Source organism: Serinus canaria, chromosome 8 (genome assembly GCF_022539315.1).
Source record: "Serinus canaria isolate serCan28SL12 chromosome 8, serCan2020, whole genome shotgun sequence".
NCBI lineage: Eukaryota > Metazoa > Chordata > Aves > Passeriformes > Fringillidae > Serinus > Serinus canaria.
In genome coordinates this window covers 9,128,388-9,142,278 of record NC_066322.1, presented here as the reverse complement: position 1 = coordinate 9,142,278, position 13,891 = coordinate 9,128,388, and the positions used below count along the sequence as shown (strand labels likewise).

Here is a 13,891-nt window from a genome sequence, read left to right as displayed (position 1 = left end):
TCTGATAAATTAAATGAGCTGTTGAGATAACTTAATGAGAGATTTTAATTTTATACCTTAAATAATATCCTATTAAAATCCTCAAGATTTTGCTTTGTGATGGAATCCACTGAGATTTATATTTTCACAATGACCTCATGATTCAGTAACACTGTTAATATATTTGGTGCATATTTGAGGGGCAAGGTCTAGGTTAATGGCAGCATTTATTCTTTAAGTGCTTGAAGCCACAAAGCTCTAATTGAAGATTGGAATGTTCAAACCTCATTATTTTAATGTGGTCATACAGTATAGTGACACTTAAAGTAGTTGTATGATGAACTCCTATGGCAGGGTTCATAATTTGTCCATGAAAACAAATTATTATGTGAAACTTTGAATTAAAATTCTCTGCCTTGGAGTTTAAATAAAACATGAAACTTCAGGTCTAACATGGTTTCTGTATTTGTCTTTGCTCAAATTAGCAACAAGCATTTGCATACCTTTAACAGAGAGAATTCTCTGCTGTGAATTGTTTACACAAAGTTACAGTGCGTGCACTGAATCTCTCACACAAAGCTGCCTCGATAGGTGCAGTGTGATGTTTTTGTTTCAGGTGGTTAAGCCTGCAGAGGTACTTTTGGCAAATCTGCATTTCAAATTTTCTAAATATTGAAGTAATTGAAGTAATTTAATGGATGAGCTGTTGTCGAGGAAAATACATGCAGTGCTTATCACAGTGTCAGGAATCCAGGGGTTGGAGACAATGGTCAGAATGTTCATTCTTGCTTGCATTTCATCAGTGCTGCCAACCTTGGTTAGGGCAGTTTGCACACTGGGCTGCCTCCACTCTGAACTAGATCCTTTTAAGACCTCTCCTACCTCTTCAATGTTCCTAAGCTCTCCTTTCTCTCCTGTGTTCTCCTAGAAGTGTTTATTTTTCTCCACGACTTTCCCTATCCCTGGAAAAAACCTCCCCACAGTAAAATTCAGTTTTTATTTCTTGATGATAGCCAGAAAATTCTGGCTAATTGTGAGTTTGGGTTGCTTTAGGCACACATATACTTGTACTGTGACCTCCTTAGTCCCTCTCCCCTGGCAGTTCTTTGGGCTATGGGCTCCTGGAGTGGGAGCTGTGAGCACTGTAGATTGTATCTCAAAATTTGCATTCCCATTTTCTGTACAGTTACTAGTTCTGGTACTACATTTATTTCTTTAGTACCTCCTTGCTAAATACACAGTGGTCTGAGTCATGAGTTTTTGATCCTCAAGCTCTTTGAGTCTGCTCTAATGTCAGTATGCAACACAAAAGTCAAGTTTGTGGGTGTTATTAAATCTATCAATAATTAGTTGTTTGGTTTTAGGTAAGGTTCTGATGTTTTGCCTTAAAATTCACCTATGCAATATATTTTTTTTAAAGAAAGTAAAATGCAGAGTGTTATGAATTTCAAATGCATTAATTTCTTATCAAAGTTAATTCTTGACTCTTATTAGAATGGAATAGGCTAATGAAAGGGAAGTTTGGCAAGATAAATGATGAGGTGTTAGAAAGGAAAGAGGAACAATGTGTAATATGGCAAACATGCAGAACTCTCTGAATGGAGAGGAAAGGAGCTCTGTCAGCATTGCCAGATTATATTGATCAGGTATCAGCATCAATCCTGATTAAACAGGCAGCTGTTTAAAGTGGTACTTTTGACATCTTTTATTTTCTGTATGATTACTGGCCTGCTGACATGTTTACTTTCTCAATATAATTTACATATTGTGTTTAAAATGTTGCTGACTGAGAAATAGTTGAATTAGACAAGGCATAGTAAAAAGAAAATCAGACCTTCTTATAGCTGATATGAACATGTATGAATGTCAGGTAATGCCTACAAACAAACCAGTTGATTTATGTACCAATGTAATTCTAGGAGAGCACTCTAATAAATTGAATGGCTTGCTTAATCTTCTTATTTTTTATGATAAAGGTAATTTAGAAATCAGTTTTTATATATATACATGTCTATACACACACACACACATATATATACATATATACATAGTTGAGATGTAAAAAGAAAATGGCTGCAAATGTTTGTATAAATGAGAGTTGTTGAAACCCTTGGGAGACCCTGTTCCATGTGGTTTATTGTCAGACAAATCTGTGGTATCAACTTCCCAGGGAAAGTGTGGAGAATGGATTAAAAACCATTTAAGGGTGCTTGGCCATTAAACTTGGGTCTGCAATGAAGTTATAGATGTCCCTTCCAGTTCTAATTGCTGAACTTCTCTATTTTTCCATAAGCCAAAGGTGAACTGCTCTTTCCCCTGGCTTACTAGATATTGCAATAATTCCAAAGGAAAGGTGTGATGGTGCTTAGCTTCTTCAGTGGAGTACATTAATGATGCATGCCCTTCCATTTGCTTTGGATTTCTTTTTGTCCCGTTATCAACATGGATTTTATCATCAAACTTTGCCTCCATTGAGTGCAAACTCCATCTGAGAATAGTCATGGACAGCTATTTGTAATGGGCAGCTCCATTTTTCTTTGCACACCAGGAAACATCCCCAATAGTTTGGGTGTTCAGAAGTAGGTAACCACTATTTCACATTCTGGAGCAAGCCATGAGAAGTTGTTTGAACTCCATTCTGTGTTATGTAAAAAGGAAAAAGTAGATTTAACTCCATTTCAACTAAGCTATATTATTGAGCTTATGCTTTGTGTTACAAACTTCTGTTCTGTGTTGAATCCCCCAGTTCAAAGTAGTGGAAAGCATATAATAATGTTCACTGCCCATAAGTGTAATTACAACACTACTGTATGTTTTACAGATAATTAATCCCATAAAATGCTCAAATTCTGTCATGACTATGCTGAGGACTGCCTGTCTCATTTACATGCAGTTCTGTGTCCAATATCCTGTCCTCAAACTGCATGGGAAAGGTTATAGAGGCTGGAAATGTGGCTGGGTGATGCTGGGGGGTGTTTAAAGACCCTGCTCTCTGCTCCCTTTTGGAACAGGCAAAACACACAGCACCAAACAGGCAAAGCACACACCACCGAGCCTCAAAGCTTGGGTCCAATTAAGATGTGTTAATTGTGGGGGCCTGTATTACCCACTGCATGGCAGGGGATGCTGACTGCAGTGTGCTGAGGAGGATTGGACACTCTGGAACAAAATGTCAGTGGGAGAATTTACTTGCTTCTGTGCAGACTGGACACATGCCATGCTGGAACTTGGTGAGAGCAGACTTTACATGTTCAGTGATGGTTTCATAAGAGAGATCATGCTCCAGCAAAGATCCCATGGGAGGAGGAGCTGTTTGTGTCCTTAGCAGTGCTCAGTTCTGGTTCAAAAGGTAATTAAAAAAAAAACCCCATACCACCCTAAAAGCTGAAATAGAAATAGAGGTATGCAAAGCTAAAAACAGTAAAAAAACCCAACTGCTATGAGTTTCAAAAAGATGAACCAATTTAGAAAGAGAAGTGTGAAGAGTAAAGAACATCAGTGAAGAGACCTGCATCTTTATAATCTTCACAGAACTAAATTAAGGACCACTCCTTCAAGGCAGCAGAGGAATGCAGTGTTCCCCTACCCTACCTATGAATAAGAATTAAGAATTGTTAAAAAGAAAGCAGAATGGTTAGGAGCAGACCAAAGTAGGTTGTTATTTCTGTGAGTAAAAGGAGATAATGACACAGCTTTAAAATAATTCAAAGATGAAATGTGTGAACTACTATTTGTGCTGTATAGGCAATTGCTTGAAATAGTCTGAGGACTGGAAAATGGCAAATTGAGTACCAGTATTTGAAAAAACGGATCCATGAGAGATTAATGGAGTTAGAATTGCAGGTGTTCCCTTCATGCTGTAGGTGCCTAAATCCTAATTCCTATGAGTGTAATTTACCATTTGGTTCCATTAACACGGTACGTGCACAGAGCAGGTCATTCAGATCATCCTGACAGTGTTGACCTCATTGATCATTCTCAGTCATTCTCTCATTGTCATCAGAGGCTTTATTTTTAGGTCACCCATTCAAATAATAGAATCATAGAATGGTTTCTGTTGGAAGGGACCTTAAAGACCCTTCTGTTCCAACCCCCTGCCATGGGCAGGGACACCTTCCACTAGACCAGGTTGCTCAAAGCTTCATCCAACCTGGCCTTGAACACTTGCAGAGATGTGACCCCCACAACTTCTCTGAGCAACCTGTGCCAGTTCCTCCCCATCCTCATGGTGAATAATTTCTTCCTCATATCTAATGTTATATGCATGCTGTTCTTTTGACATAGAAAGGTCATATTGCCTCGCAATTCTTCTGACAGCTACTTTCAAAAATTCAATTGATTGGCAGGTTCTTAACCCAGAAAGTTTTGCTGTTTCCTGGAGATACATTTCCTTTAGAAATGTAGTTTTCAGTCAAGCTGTAAGCTCTGAACAATTCAGAGCCTGATGTTTACATGTTTACTTGATCAGCAGAGACAGTAATTTAAACAGCCCAACCTATACCTCTCCCATCCAAAAGCACCTAAGAACTCTTCTCAGAAGCCTCAGTGATTTATTTGCAACCTTTTTTTTTTTATTCTATTAAAATCTCAATAACTAATGCTGTGATGCTTCTTCTACTTGTTCTTTGGAAAAGCTGATACAGGACTGAAATAATTATTTTGCCTTGGACATTGTCCTAGCTGCTCTGAAACCTCCTCGATAATCTGCTTACTTGTTTGGCTGGGCAGGAATGGACTTTGGCTTGTCCTCTGCTTCCTGTTGCAAAAGCAGCTTTGAAGGCAGTTCTGAGAAGGAAAGGGAGCTGCTAGCGTGGGAAATTCGGGAGCACAGGACAGAGCAAATCAACTACAATCAACTGATAATGCTGATGTCTGATAACTCAGAGGTATATTTAGAGTGCTGCTGCTGTTTTCATGTTTGTCTTTTGTTGTCCATTGCAGCTCACACTTGCATTTAGTTGCTTTCTACTTCAGTGACTTCGGAAGGAAACCTAAGGAGACAGGGGTTTCTTCAGCTTCATTAACTATTCTGGAAAGAGCTTCTCCTTGCCTTGAATTCCACCTTCCTGCAGAGATTTGTGTTCTGCCATGAGATAATTCTGTCAATATAGGCTTGTTTACTTTACAACTTCAGCAGTTTTGGAAGACTCCTTTCAATATTGAAACATCCACCTTTTGCACTAACAGCAGCATGGAACTGTGAATCACAACTGATGATTGTCAGTGTTTCTTTCTTCTAGGAAGACATAATGCTTTGGTAGAATTGAATTCTCTGTTTTCTAATGTAGTTTCCTGTGTTAATTGGTTTCTTGCTGGAGCCTGTCAGCCTCCCTGTGTTACCAGCCTTCTGAGAAGCTTATTTTGTGGATGCATTTAGAAAAGGCTCTCCTCCTTTCATGGAAAGAATTTTCTCTAGGGATGCTGCCAAGTCTCAGAAGACCAAGAAATGATATGGTTTTTTATTTAAGTGTAATCAAACTGGCATTCATGATCATTTTGTCTCTTTAGAGCAGGAACAGCTCTGTAGATGAATATATATTTTTGGCATTGGCTTTAACCAAAATTGAAAGTAATGGTATAAATGATCCTGACTGCCAGAAACACTGAACAGTAGTAGGGAGTCAAAATTTCTCCAGTTGTTCCTTCTTTCCTTGTAACTTCCAAGTTACCAGGCCAATTTCATCCAGGCTTGAAAAGAATAAGAAATATCAAAAATAACTGTAATTGCAATACTATAAGAACTGGAAAGCGAGTAGGAGACGCCCCCTCCCATTCTCTCAGTGACAGTCAGTTTGTTGGTTATTGTGGTTTGGCAGCACTGGCTGACACTCAGATATGACAGTGCTGGATTAAGTGGGGAAGGTGCTGTCTCCAGCTGGGTGGAGACCAGAAGAGGAGAGCCAGAGTTACCTCTGTCAGGGCTGTGGGAGGGAGCAAAAAGCCAAAGTCAAGTCTGTAAGAAGTTGGGCGTCTTCAGTCCTTGTTGCTGAAGAAGCAGCTGGTTTATATGGCAGTAATGAAGGAATCTGGCATCCTTCTGTTTCCAAGAACACTGGTGTACATGGCCTAGCTCTGGGCAAGGTTGGAAGGGCAGCTTTTGGAATGCTTCCCTGCTGTCAGTTTGGCATGGTGCTTTTGCTGTGGGAGGAGTGGCGGGGTACTACTCCAGCAAACTGAAGATCTTTCCATGTGGCTGCCTTTGCAGTGTCCTGTGGTTTTCCCAGCCTGGGACTGCACTGCAGGGTCAGCACAAGGAAGTGATGGATGTCTTCCCTGGACTGTAAATCTGACCTTCCAGAAAGGAGGGAAGGGAACCCTCACGGTTCAGTTGTGCATACTGGAGCTGAGCATGCTTGTGGCATCATCTGCAGTTTATTACTTTGCTTTTCACTACTAACAACATTACAAAAATTAGTATTCTGCAAGCTTGAAAGACAGACTATTATCTAATTGGCTTTTGGTTAGGAGGATACTGATTTCTAGGTCAATGTAAAACAAATGAGCATTTAAATTGAAGAGGAGCAGCTGTTCCAAAGCCCCTTTCCACAGTGCCTGGTTTTGTTAAGGATAATTATGTCTAATTTTAAATTATGATAGCTTTGAGTATTGAGCTTTGCCTTGCTACATCCACTAGCTCATTCTCCTTCATCAGTAAGAATGTTCTATCACGGAGCTAGGTTTCTGATTGGATTTATTTTTCTGGGCCTTTTGAATGATGAAGAGAAATACAGCTTTAAGGATGGGGTTTTCAACACTTTCATGGCAATGTTACCGCACTCACATTTTATTTTTCGAGGTCTCAAAACTGATACAGTTTGTTAGATTCCTGTGGAAAGATACTGCTGGGAAAATACATATTTATGTAAATGTGTAAGGTTTTTGTTCATATTTTTAGCTTGAGTATGGAAACATCAGACTCTAGTGCTGAAAAATCCAAGAAAGCTCTTGTCAGCCTTGGAAGGACACATATGCTAAAGATGTCCTGTGGATTACGTACTGCTTGTTTCAATTAACACATTGATATTCTCTGACAGTTCTAGAGACAAAAAGCCCAGGTGACAATTCAAATGATGCATGAAAATAACATTTCAATTTTTACTGGTGAGCTCATATTTTTTTTAAACAAAGAACAAAAGATTTCAACTGTTTTGGTCAATGTTACATTAGTAACTCAGTAGTATGTCTGAATTCTTTAAGGAACATATATTGTAAAGGTACTGCTGCTGCAATGAAACACACTTGTTTTCTGAGACCTTTGCTTCTGGACATGTATTGTGTCACTTGTAAGAGTTTTGTGTTTGAATTTAATTTGGAGTAAAGTGTAACTGTATCAAGAAATGCAAAACATATATATTTGACTATTAATTTGAAATCCAAGCATTTTTTACCCACTACTTTTATGGAAGGAGACATGTTTTCACATGCTTTTAAAAATAATTATCATCACACTTTTCTTTTGAGAAATATTCTTGGAGTCTTTTAAGCCAGCAGTTTTACTGTCTTCTGTTTCTTCTCTCCCGACTGAATGGAAATGGTTCCATTAAAAAACACCAAAAAAAGTTCAAGAGATTGCCAAATTACTATTATGTCTCTCCGCTTTTTTAAATGACAAAAAAACCCCAAACAACCATCAGAGCTCATAAAAATGGGAGGTCCGATGCAGATCCTGGTAAAAAGGGAGAATTGAAAAAAAAAGTTATCATTGTACTGTAAATCTTTGAAATCTTGAATGAATTTGTTATTTTTACCTTTCTTTCTGCTTTTGTTCAAGTTTAATGGATAAATGTCAGAAAAAAAGGATATCTATAAAAAAGCTTTTAACTTGTCCAGCACTTAAAGAGATGACAAAATTGTGAGAAATCAATAGCAAAGTTTTGTCTGAGACCAGAAACGGAAGAATAAAAACTTGTCAGAATCCATCAGTAAAAAACTGCTGTGAGATGTCTCCCTAGATATTGATGTAAGCTTAGTCAGGTATAAACAAGGAGAGTAGGAGAGAATAAAGCTCTCTAATTCCAAATGTTTTGGCTTATCTTCCAGTATTTATTTTAAAGGCAGTGTTTAAGTGTATATTATGTTGGTCTTAAGCCAGCAAAATGGTACAACCTTTGGAGTCTTGTTTAAGCACTTTAATGTCAGCTGGAAACCAAGGTGAAATTCATGCTATATTGAAATGAATTGTATGTGGATTAAGTTGAAAAAATATATTCAGTGCTGTAGACTGTGTTCTGAGGAGAATAATTAAAGAAAAAGCAGTTGTGGAGTTTCAGGCATTTCTCCTAATGGGTTTTTTCCTAATGACAGCATGAATCAGTATTTGTAACTATTTAACCAGTGTAATAGAAGAGGTTCCTTGTCTCATGAAATATCAAGTGTTTGTTTTGAAGAAATGAGTCCAAAATGACAGATATCCTACAGATACAAGTGGGAGGAAGATGCAGTGAAATACAGCTCAGTTTGGTCTCACACCTCTGCAATTTGTTGTCCTTATAACTCTTTAATTGAAAAGTGCCATCTTTCTATTAAAATTGTCTAGCTTGTACTTCAAAGTTAAATATGGCTTTATTGATGAAGTAAGGATTGGAAGCAGATGTTTGGGAGGAGTTCACAGAAAAGGGAAGTGTGTAAATGCAAACCACTGTGCTGTGGTGAGGCTGCAGCAAGGGCAGTGCTGGTCAGGAGTGTGGATAGCGGGGGAACTCTTTTGTGCCCAGTAAAATTTTGGGAGTATTTAACAGTGTGTGTTTGCATGAGATATGTGGTGCATCTGTAATTTGTAGCTTTATAGAGCCAGTTTCTAGGGCAGAATAGCTTCTAGGCTAACTGGATTCAAAATGTCTTTCCTGTGGGATTCTTGAAAGGACAGCCTTTGTTTCCATAAACATTTCAGAAAATGTCAATAGCTTCATTTGGGAAACACACAAGTTGGTATTGAGTCTTTGAGCTTTGGGCTTGTTGCCGTTCTGATTATTAATTGCTGAGGTTTAAATCCAAGTGTCTGAAGCATAAGGCTTGTCTTATAATAAAGTAAGGGAAACTTGATTTTGTTACTGTCATTAAATGTTTAGTAAACAGAAATTATATTTTCTTCAGGTTTAAATTTGCACCCTATACTGAGAAAGGCTTTTCTGCCTATCAAAACCACGTTTCTTTTAAAAACGGCTTTGTGTTTGAAAGGTAGCATGGGAGAAGCTGGTTTCCATTCTGTTCTAATGGCAGTTCAGCTCCAGAATATGAATTTGCACAGTGAATCCTACACTTTCTATAAATATGAAATTTAATTGGAGATTCCTTTCCAGAGATGTTAGCTTGAGCCAAGGTTCTGCCTGGAGCTGGTGTCTCTTCTGCATGTGCCTTCTCTGTTACAGTATGGGAGCGGTTGTTCTGTAGATGAATGAACTCTTCCCTCCAGCCTTGTCGGCAGCAAATTTACATTTGTATGGAAGATGAGTGGGAGTGCCGCCTTCCATAAGGCTTTGGATGTGGGGGATGGGCCAGTCTGGCCCAGGAATCTAAACCTAACAAACTGGGAACAGAAAGTGTGCTGTGAAAGCCTGAGTATTGTGTAAACCTTGAGGATTTTAGACATTTTTTCAGTGTTTCTTTTTCTGGGACCAAGCCTCGTAAGCGGTGGCTCAGGATGAGTTCCTGTAGTTCATTGCTAATGCACAGCTTTGCTCCAAAGGTCTTACTTCATCAAACTGAATCTTGTAAATAGGCAAGACATCCAGAAGAAATTCAGACAAGCTGTCAGGCGAGTTTCCTTAGCTTGGCTGCCAAGTTGTTTTTTTTTATTTTTTTTAAAAAACAAGTTACCTCATCAACCTTCCTGGTTTCGGTAGTCTGTCAGTGTATCTCAAAGAGACACATTTTTAAATCTCCAGATAAACACAGCTTGATCAAAATAAATAAAAAAGCCCCAAGCACTTAAGTTTCACTTTGACAGCGAAACATTTGGCTCATTTTTTTTGCACAGATAAATGCTACCAAAGACTTAAAAAAAAATGTCACTAAAGTTGTCAGCTTGTAAAATTTTGGAAAATGATCTTTTTTTCCCACCAGACAATATGTTATGTAAGGAAATGTTATAGCTTTAAAGTTTCCCACAGCTTGATGTCTTGTTGCTTTTAGTTTTGATTAAATAGAGTAAAAACTATAATGAATTAGGAATTATGAAATTCATAATTTACATTATGAAAAATGTAAATTTCGAATCTCAGTATTTTAGATCAGGGCATTGGTTCAAAAAATTCCTTTATAATTCAATATATAATTAAAAACATTGCATCTTGCTGCAGAAAATTGAAAAGCTGTTGGTCTTTTTAGCCTGATTTTTGGATGGGAGCACTCTTTGTGTGGCAAAATATGAATTGGTGATCATCACAAAATCAACCTTTTGAGTAGTGCTGATGTCCTTCACACCCCGTCTCCAGTGATGGGGCCCTGGTTGTGTGAGAGACTTTCTGGTGTTTTTGTAGTTATTATGAAATATCAGAAGTTTCTAAGTGGTCAGTATAGGTGAACTTGGACCTCTGGAAGGACCTCCAAATTCTCTGGAATTATGAGTTTAAGGAGTGCAGCTATTAGATTCACTTAAGCTATTCTAGATAGCACACATATTTTTGATCCACAGGGTGATGATTTGATTGCCAAGATGATCTTTACTGCTTTTGCTTTTATGGTAATGGTAGGTTTCAATTCTGATGCAATGGAATAAACCACAAAGGTGTCAGAATGCAGTGCCAAGAACTTGAAATGACTAGGAAGTCATAGCAAAATTATTTGCCCTGTTTTGGTTAATTTTTAGTTTTTTCAAGGATGTTGAGTGATACCTGAAATATACTGTAAATATCAATTACAATTTAAGATAGGTAGTTTATATTCAGCATAGGAAGTACAATATGCAAACTGAACACAGCTGAGAGGTGAGCCACGTGATTCTACACAGATATGTCTTTGTGCATATGTAAATGCACTCTGATAGAGTAGATACAGACTCCTTTCTTATTTATCCCCCTTTGCAGTTGCTTTGGTGAGTAGAAAATGTGAGTAATAGGATAATAGCTTATTCAGGAATTCTCAATTACGTTTCAGTAAAATGTATTGTACACAGGAGCAATTGCACAACTTCTAAGTGACTTCCTGTGGTCATTGCTTTTCTGACTGTGAGATTGGTCTGTCCTTGGTCATCTTCCACTGATGCTATTTGAAGACCTGTGGGCTGCAGAAGAGCTGAAAGAATTGTTGTTTTGATGATACTGAAGTTAATAGATGGAAAACTCCTGTCATTTTCACCTTGGAAATGTTCTGACCTCTCAGATTTTTTTCTTTTATAAGACAGAGAAGTGATAGATTTTGGTAGCAGGCAGTGGAATGGGGTCTGAATCAGCATGAATGAGAAGAGATTTCTTCTTATCAAAAGACATAAAATGCTGACCAGAATCCAAGCACTGACCCCTCCTAGAGACCTCTGAGAGGTAGGGTTGTTTGCTGTCTAGTGTGTAAAAAGTAAAATTCCAGGTCCTCTTAATATTCTTCAATGTCTTGTCATACATGTGGCTTTTCCTGGGATAATTAAAGGAGATTAAGTTCTTAAAGTCTTTTAACACTGATGTTTTTCTACCCTGGAAACATTTCTTTTGGATCTTTCATTTTTTCAATACTCATGTCAAAATATAGGCCACAGACATGATTTTCCATGGTAAAGTCATCAATATTATATCTAGAGACAATACCACTAATTTATGATGTGTAAGTTCTCTTGGTCTGTTCACAGCTTCCTTGAACTGTCACACCTACACACTAATTTTAGAATTACTTTTCAGTTTACAAATTCACTGTTACACCTCATGTCTTTTGGAGTTTGGATGCCTTTTAGGATGCAGGACACTCTTGTCTTCAGCAAGCACTACCTTTGGACTTTCTACCTAAATAAAGGCACAGAATGGTTACACTGGCTGAGCCCAGTACCTTATCTCTGATTGCAGGTGTCTAAGGCAGAGTCTCTTCCCAGGGCACTTGCAACTGTTTGTGACTCTGGGTCGACTTCAGTGTGTTTCCCTCTTTTAAGGGTTCTTGGCAGATTCTTCAATGCATTTGTCCAAACACTTCTGCCCATGCTTGTGATTCTTTTCCCCTCCAGCCTTTTACAGCCCGAAATAGCCCAATGTGACTGTTGTGTAAAGCAGTGCCTCCTTTTGTTTCTCTGGAAATTGCTCTTAGCCTCATTTAATTCACCCCAGTACTGGCAAGCTGATAAACTGTCCTTCCCTACTTACCAGGCTAATCCTTGCAGGAATATACTGGAAATTCATGGCCATTTCCATTTCTTGATGTCTTCAAATCAACATTCAATTAGGAACTTTCTCAGAGCTTTTTCAGAGCACTGCAGCAAAACAGGAATTGGTTGGATTATGTCCAGGAGATCCCAATGCTACACTACCCTTTCTCTTTCCTTGTTGCTGCAGAGCAAAGCAAATTTTCTCTAGATTTGTAAATTTGATAGAGGGAGGAAGAACTGAGTTAGGAGCTTACTAAAGTTGTTGGTTAACCAACTTTAAAGTCCCTCTTTTAATCCCCCTTCCAAATTTTTTTAGTGAAGCTGAGTGTTAAGATAGGTACTCTCATTCTTAAAGGATTCAAGTATTTAATGACCTCCTTATTTTGATTTTTTTCTCCCTGATAAACAGGTTTTTTGTTTGACCCTTTCTAAATGTTGCCCGCATCTGGAAACTGTTTGAATTTACTTCTAGAATTAACTTTTTATATAATAGATAAAATTACAGTTTGTGTCCTTTGGTTTCTTTAATGTCTTTCAGTAATACGTCCTTCAATGGAATGTCTTATACAAATACTTTCTCATCTCTAATTGGAGACTTACCTGCAGACCTTTCAGGATGTGAAAATCACTGTCTAAGGGTGGTGTAATCTTTTGGTGAAATGATGAGTTAATTTAAATTTCTAAAGATAGTATTTAGTAAAAAAATCTTCCATGTCAGAGAATTGCTCTTACATTCCATTTGTGCTTCGCTTATTTCAGTTTGATTCTAAGTATTTTCTCCCATCTTCTTTCATCATTGATTTTCTCTGGTAGATTTTGCTGAAGGAAGAAAAAAGGAGAGTAGATGAGTCTTAACAGTTAAACAGGAGAGAAGAAAAGGTGGTTGCTCCATTTGTGATGTTTTTGGTGGTGGTTTTTGATCTGACATTTAAGCAAACACTGAAGAAGGGAAGGGGACAGGGAAGCTGGAGGAAAAGCCATGCCTGGCTTTTTTTTCTTCCAGCAGCCCCACTTGGCTTCTCTACCCCAGAAACTGGGTAAGTGTGGCAGGCAGCCAATTTGAAAGCATCCTCCCCAAGAAAGCTTGAAATTTGGAAGAGAACAGATGATTCTCATGGTATTTCAAGACTCATGCCAGGCTCAATCAATTACAAGTCACTTGTGGAGACATATTGAGAATTGGCAATGTTTGAATATTACGGTAAATAATCCAGGAAGGATTAGTTGTATATGTGCCAATAAGAATGCTTCCAGTTATGTTATGGAAATAAGTTATGGTTATATACTACTGTTATCTGGCTGTTATCTGTTATTTTCATTTAGTGGTTGAGGAGAATACAATGTGAATGGTGTTGCATGATTGTTAAAATGCCTTGATTCCTCTCACTTTAATGCTGGTGGCCTTAGAAGAGGTAAGATCAATGATCTGATTAGTGCATGGTCTAATAGAAATATTTCTAAAATCTAATGTAGACTAAAATAAATTTTAAAGTGCATGTAATGTATGTGAGCATGCATGCCAAAATGTTTTGTTTCTATGAGATTTTCTTGAGTGAAAACAGAATTGGTATGGTACTAATGTCTGATAACTGAAGGTTAGTATTTTGTATATTTTTCTGAGGAAGCTTATTT

General features: G+C 37.9%; 1 protein-coding gene across 4 annotated transcripts in view; it reads left to right on the top strand.

Moving 5' to 3' along the window:
- The window catches only part of MAST2 (microtubule associated serine/threonine kinase 2), a 186,459-nt gene that overhangs the window by 33,076 nt on the left and 139,492 nt on the right, over positions 1-13,891 (top strand). The window contains exon 1 of one of the 4 annotated variants that reach the window (XM_050977182.1): positions 4,695-4,865. The exons of the other annotated variants lie outside the window; for them this stretch is intronic. Coding sequence (XP_050833139.1) covers positions 4,710-4,865 — 156 coding nt within the window. The 5' untranslated portion in view covers positions 4,695-4,709. Of the gene's footprint in view, positions 1-4,694; positions 4,866-13,891 lie in introns of those variants that run through there. 4 annotated transcript variants of the gene reach the window in all.